The 6718-nt window shown below is 43.1% G+C and overlaps 1 protein-coding gene across 1 annotated transcript; it reads right to left on the bottom strand.

Annotated features, from left to right (window-relative positions):
- Positions 1-498: 498 nt before the first annotated feature.
- Positions 499-6328, bottom strand: LOC109865215 (delta-like protein A). Its single transcript, XM_031798701.1, has 11 exons — positions 5828-6328; positions 5412-5714; positions 5072-5132; positions 4698-4955; positions 3815-3875; positions 3547-3677; positions 3121-3290; positions 2739-2955; positions 1771-2587; positions 1550-1673; positions 499-1422 (listed from the first exon to the last, which is right to left on the bottom strand). The coding sequence occupies exons 1-11, from the start codon at positions 5879-5881 to the stop codon at positions 1417-1419; spliced, it is 2202 nt and encodes a 733-aa protein (XP_031654561.1). The 5' UTR covers positions 5882-6328; the 3' UTR covers positions 499-1416.
- Positions 6329-6718: the final 390 nt, after the last annotated feature.

Consider the following 6718-nt stretch of genomic DNA (forward strand, 5'->3'; position numbering starts at 1 on the left):
TGTTAAAGAATCATAAATGGGTAATTCCATGGGGAAATTCTAAAATCTTATTTTTGAAGTATTTTGACTACAGATATCATCAAATATGATTGTAGATGTATTACAAAGCATATTCAACATTTAAAAAAAACATTTGGATAAGTTACATTGACTGGGTGTTTGTCAGTTTTCTGGACTGAACATTCATCAATAGTGTTAATTGTTTCTTGCTTCATATAAGGATGTTTTAAAGCAGTAGTTTGCATTTATCACATTTTTCTATAGGAGTGGAAATCGGAGTAGTACATCTAGCGTGGGGACATTGTTTTTTAATGAATAGCCCCCGTTGGTCTCCACGGAAACACTTTCAACTCCTGGCAGTGACCAACAGCATCGGCATAGAATAGCCCACCATGGGGTAGCCAGGGGAAGACAACAGATGTTACTGATTAACTTTCCTCACAGAACCCAAAGAACGGCTAGGCATGGGCTCACAAACCACAGTCACACACAAAAAAGTTGTACTTTCAATTATATTTATTCATTAAAAAACAGTAGCAGAGGCAGTAACAATAATAAAATGTTGTACAATCCCTCTTACTTTAAATAACATTTCTTTAAAAACAAATTCCTTGACCTGAAGTGCCTTTGCAAATATCAGCATTAAAAATGTACTTAAATAATCATAACAAACATAGCAAATATACAATATAATTAAAAAAGAAAAATAATACAAAATTATTAAATTAAATTAAATCATACGTATTTTTTTAATCATACAATTTATTTTTATTTTTTTATTTTTTACAAATGGACAAAATCCGTATCGAAGCAAAAAAAGATTTTAAGACAAAGTTTTCATCTCCAAAAACAATCAATACAATGTTATAAATGGTTCGGAGGGCTTTGAAACAACACACTTCAGTTTTACACAGTGATATAGTATACGTAGTACAGTCCTCACAGGTCTAGAGATTGGATCAGAATCCATGTTAACAGCCTTGTGAAGGACAGGCCAGTATGGCCAAACATCCACCGTTTGATGCAGTTCATGCGCTCAGCAACGGCTTGTGGGGCTAAAGAAAAGGGCTGGGTGCAAATGTTGCAAAAACTTCAAACCTACATTTCTGTTACAACCGAAACCGAAGACATCGTACATCACCTCTATCGTGACGGTTTGTCCATTTTTCAATCTCGTTATAAAAATCTTCGCTTGAGGTCGCTTTGAAAGGTAAAAAAAGATTTGCCCCACCGATTCCTATCCCACAGGCCTCCACTGCCTGCACTTATTTTCCAGTAGAGAACCAGCTCACTCTGAATATCAGTTAAACGTCTCAGTATCAGCAGCAGTCTCAAGGCGGGACACCTCCCCCTAGGGTTAGAGCAGCATTTAAAGGAGTATTAAAACTCTCCCATAGAGCAAATTGGTGGCTTGCGTTACACCTATGGAGACAAGAGAGAAACAAAATGGACATTAGTTGTTGTTGTTTACAAAGCTCTTAGGGAAATGCAGTGACTTTATCAAACAATTAAAAATGAGGAAAAGTTAAGAAAAGTATCCCAAACTCACCTCAGTTGCAATTATACATTCATCCTTCTCCTCTGACATGACAAACACGGATTTGTACTTGGTGTCTGCACATGCAGACATTTCTGGAAGTTTCATTTCATTTCTGGAAGTTTCTGATGCGTCACTGATGGAAGTTAGACAAAGATCCACATTAGTCATCTGATGTTCAAATTTTGTTGTGTTATATGATTACATCTATTATCTTATTGAGTGTGCTTTACCTTTTTAAATGTTTGCTGCGTTTATTTCTGCACTCCTCATACTCAAAACCCGAGTCCAGAATTTGGCATTTCTCTTCGCAAGCCGAGGCCTCCAGGCTCAGCATCGACTCTTTGGCCGCCTGCTCGTACTTCACCTCGTGCACAAGGTTATAGTCCGCCGGCAGGTGGCGGCTCTTGTAGCTGCTCCGACACGACGGTGATGGTCCGTCCATGTCGGCATCGCTTCCGAAATCCATTTTCTTGTTGATGTTCTTGACGCCTGGCTGTGGCCCGAGCCCTACGACGCTTACCGACAGGTCCTTATCAATCCGGTGACAATTATTTGTCAGGTTGTTTATTGTCTCGCCTTCGCCGACGGTGGTGCCGCCCTGGCTACCGCGCTGCATCTTGTTGCGGACGCAGCCCACCAGCACTGCACACCCTGCTAGCAGAAGCAGCACCAGAGCTGTCCCAGACCCCACCGCCATCCAGGGGATCTCCGAGCCTCGAATAGCTGCATGGTCCGGGAGCAGGAACTGGCAGTTGCGGCCACCGTAACCAGGCACGCAGGCGCACACGTAGCGGTTATTCCTCTCGTGGCAGGTGGCGCTGTTGTGGCAGGGGTTGTGCTCGCAGCGGCTTATGGGAGAACTGCAGTTGCGGCCTGTGTAGCCCGGGGGACAGATGCAGGTGTAGCCGTCAAGACCCTCCTGGCATGTACCACCATTTTGGCAGGGATAGATGGAGCACTCATTGCCGGTGTGGTCGCAGTTCATGCCTGTGAAGCCATCAGGACACTGGCACAGGTAGGAATTGACGAGATCCACACAGCGGGCACCTAGTGTGAGAGGCAGAGCGATTGGGAATTAATGGGTGGTCAATAGTGTGGGGGGGCAAGCTGTAGTCTGAAAGGTAACTGCTTAAATTTAAAAAGTCGATAAATTGAGATCTGAAACAACATCTGTGTAAGTTGTTCAATTAGCCCTTACCATTGGAGCATGGGCTGGAGGTGCAGTGGTCAATCTTCTTCTCGCAGTTGAAGCCAGCGTAGCCGGTGGGGCACTGGCAGAAGTATCCGCCATCAGGGTTGTCGGCACAGCGGCCTTCGTTGAAGCAGGGACCATCGGCGCAAGTCATGGCGCTCAGCTCGCAGGTGTTGCCGTAGAAACCAGGAGGGCAAGCACAGGCATGCGTGTTCTCCATATCCTTTGAGAAAAAGATTGAAACATAAGCTTAACAAATACATTCCAACAAAATGCATTAGATCACCATCACAACAACAGTGCTATTCATGATTGCCAACATCTTCCTGATCCTAGTTGTAATTGAGTGTACATTCGAAACACAATGATATAATTGTACAGTACTTACAGTGCAGCTTCCTCCATTTCGACAGGGGTTCAGGGTGCATTCGTTGACCTCAATCTCACAAGCATCCCCAGTGAAGCCCGGTCTGCAGGAACAGGTGTAGCTCCCCTGGCCAGTGTTGCTACAAGTGGCTCCATTCATACAGGGCTTGTGGTGAGTGCAGTAGTTCAGATCTGGAGGAGGACAAGCAGCACATGTGGATTAGTCCGTTAGTCCCAATGGAACATATGGCAGAACAACAACAGTAGCAGCCCAGCTAATGTCTTTCTGCCACTCTCACACTTTTTTCTTACACCTTTTCACAATTTCTCTCACAACACTATCTCTTTGTCTCTGTTTGTGTCATCTCTCTAAATCCCCCTCCCACTCTCTCTCTCACCCCCTCTCTTTCCCCTCCCTCTCTCTCTCTCTCTCTCCAGTGGGACTCACCTTGGTTACAGAAGAGGCCTCCCCACCCCTCCTGACAGTTGCACTGCCACGGCTGCTGGCAAGTCCCATGGAGGCAGCCTGGGTAACGGATGCACTCATCACAGTACCGCCCTTTGAAACCCACTCTGCACCTGTCACACAATAATTACAACACATTGGTTAGAAACCCACTCAAGTTTCTCTTTATGTCACAGATTATTTCTGAAAATATTAACTTGAGGAAGTGTTTTAATAGGTGGAAATCATAGTTGTCTTTTCTCTAACTTACTTGCACTCCCCAGGCTTCTCACAGAAGCCGTGTTCGTCGTCACATCCTGGAAGGCAGAGAGCTACAAAGGAGATAAACACAAGGTAAGAACTATGGCAAAATAAAAACACTTTTTACACATATGCTCTTTGTTTAGTTTGGCTCTGAGCAACAAACAAAAAAATATTGCTTAAATCTGAACAAATGCATTAAAAAGGGGGGCAACTAAACCCATTAGCTGTTTTATAAAATAAAATAAAGCACTCTCCTTATCATGGTGAAAGAATATTCCGCTTAACATAGTGCATAGAGACAATGGGAGGGTGCACACAGCAAACTCTCTCTCTCGCTCTCTCTCTTTCAGTACAGGCCCCTTTTTTCATCGCTGTGGGTCAAAACTCTTTTATTCATTCTGTGCACACAACTCCCCTTAATGTCTCGGATTGGGGCAGATAAGAGTGGACAGCTGGTGAGTATGTTGCCAGTGCGTGACAGCTGCTCCATTGTCTACTCTCTCCCCGCAGCTGCCCACTTCAAACAATACATCACCCGCCTCAGCCAATCAGCGGCCAACCAACTCCAAGAGTAACGAATCGGACGTAGCATGTAAATTTGTGGCACGCGTGAGATTATTCCGAAAACTTTCCTCCGCTCGATTTGAATAAATAAAGTGGTCGTGTTTGTGGGAGCGTGGTGTTTTCGTTTAAGTTGCCTCAATTTTTAGATGTTTTTAGATGTTTATAGCCACGCCACCTAACATAAAAAGTAACGTATATTCATCTACCATAATAATGTTATTTGACATGACCCAAAAAGTGTCTATACGTAAAACATGAATAACAATGTTATATCATCTTTAGTAAAATATTTCCCCAAAAACACCTGAACACCAAGTTTCACTTACGTTCTGTGCAGTAATGGCCTTTCCACCCAGAGTCACAGACAATCTCTCCGCGCTCTCCACAGGTGAAGTGGCCGAAGGCATCGTCTCGTGGGCGGCAGAAGACCGAGCAGCCATCGCCATAGTAGTGCTCATCACAAACAAAGCGGTAGGAGTACTTCAACTCGGTTCTTCCTCCAGTATGCAAGTCCTGAGACCAGTCATCTCCCACCGTCAGATGTCTCTGAGTGGTCATTGTGCTGATAACACGGTCTGGGTTTTCTGCAGATGGAAATAAGAACGGAACTTTAGCAAAATGTGTGTAAATGTAAGTTATCATTGACTAGATCACACCACGTAAAGCCAAACAACTGTAGGGCAGTGTATGTTGATCCTACCTATCGAAAGATCGTCTTTGGAGTCGGTGTGCAGAGCTTCAATGATCAGCGAGAACGTCCCCTGAGGACATAAACAAATAGCATCATAAGACAGGTGGCCAACGGAGATGAGGAAAGAGATAGGCCCATCTAACATGTTCTCTATACTAGAAGGTAAAATAACATTTCGAAACGATAATACAAACATAAACAAGACTAACATGTTTATATATACGTGTAGTCATTAATAGACCACTCTATATAAATTAACCAATTTGTACGCACGGATTTTTAAAGACCTCTTGACTAGAGGTTTATATGAATTACTTGTTGATGAATTAACCCAAGGCAGAGTACTCACCGGCCATGTGAAACCGAAGTTAATTCTGATGGGATTGGTGAATGAACTGTCAGACATGGCTTCCGGAATTTGGAAAGAGTTTGACCCAAGAACAGGCGTTATAGCGCCGCCGTAGTTACAAGGTGGCTCTGGTGATGCGTTTGGCTGATAATGTTTCAGACAGATTCTGAAAAACGTTTTACATTCACACTGTTGCTGATAAACTGACGTCAAGCCTCCCTTGCAGCAGTTCATGTTGCCCTGAACCCCTTTCTTGTTCAAAAACTCCTGCAACTTCAGTTCGAAAACTCCTGAGCAAAAACCCTGTTGAAATAATTGTATTTATTACACAATCATTAACATAGGCTATGTGATGTAAAATCTTGAAATGGTTATCAATTGAATAGTACGGTAATTGTGTTATGTAGTTGTCTTACCTTGCATATCAAGACGAACATAACCGCAACTGTCAGAAGAATAGCGCGCCCCATATTAAATAAATACAAATAAATAAATAGGAAAAAGTCTTGGAGCGACTCAGCTCAATTTAAGCTCAATATGCCTCCTTTCAAATCATGTTCTGTGAATTAATCATTGAGCACGTTTATTCTCTTACGAGGTCTTCTCTTCAGTTTCTGGTGTCAGCCACGCCGATTTCATTCATGTCCAAGAAACAAAAAGATAATCCAAAATGGATATTGGAACTGCCCTGAACTGTCCTCAAAATTCCGTTACAATGCGATAATCCCACTCAAAAAAAAAATATTATAATTATAATTGACACAGTTCGTTCCCTGTTGAAACGAAGAGGGCAACAAATGTAGGAAATTGCTTTTGTGTGACGTGGTCTATCCCAAGGAAAGATTTGTCACTGATCCAACATACTTCCCCGCCACCTTCTTCCTTCTTTCCTCAACATGAATTGTGCGTCTGTCTTGAGTGAAGGCCGCCTGCCGCCAGTTTTATATGGGCAGGCGCATGCTAGGGTAATAAGATGCAAACGAGCCCCCCCCCCCCCCCCCCAATCTGGCTCAGGGGATCACAATGGATACCTCTCCAAGCCCCATCGTCTCAAATCACAAGCTAGTATTGGGTCAGAAAATGGAAAATGGAGGAATGTCAAAGTATTCCAGCAAACTGCACGAGACTGTCTCAGCAACCTGTCCTAGAATGACTCACTTTCCACAACATTAGAGATTGAAAAATGTAGCAGATAATAACAAAACAGGATGGCCAAATTATTTATTCCAGTTTAAAGCAGATTTCAGTTATAACTATATATCAGTATTTCACAGTAATGTATTGTACAAGTCTGCCTACACTTGGTA

Source organism: Oncorhynchus kisutch, linkage group LG20, assembly GCF_002021735.2.
Source record: "Oncorhynchus kisutch isolate 150728-3 linkage group LG20, Okis_V2, whole genome shotgun sequence".
Taxonomy (NCBI): Eukaryota; Metazoa; Chordata; class Actinopteri; order Salmoniformes; family Salmonidae; genus Oncorhynchus; species Oncorhynchus kisutch.

What these genes read in the sequence shown, in the direction of transcription:
- LOC109865215 (XM_031798701.1), bottom strand. Translation starts at nt 5,881, where the DNA reads ATGGGGCGCGCTATTCTTCTGACAGTTGCGGTTATGTTCGTCTTGATA. An exon ending in AGGCCATTACTGCACAGAAC is followed by an intron (nt 3,876 to 4,697) that starts GTAAGTGAAACT and finishes TCTCCTTTGTAG; the next exon opens with CTCTCTGCCTTCCAGGATGT. An exon ending in AGGCCTCTTCTGTAACCAAG is followed by an intron (nt 3,291 to 3,546) that starts GTGAGTCCCACT and finishes GTCCTCCTCCAG; the next exon opens with ATCTGAACTACTGCACTCAC.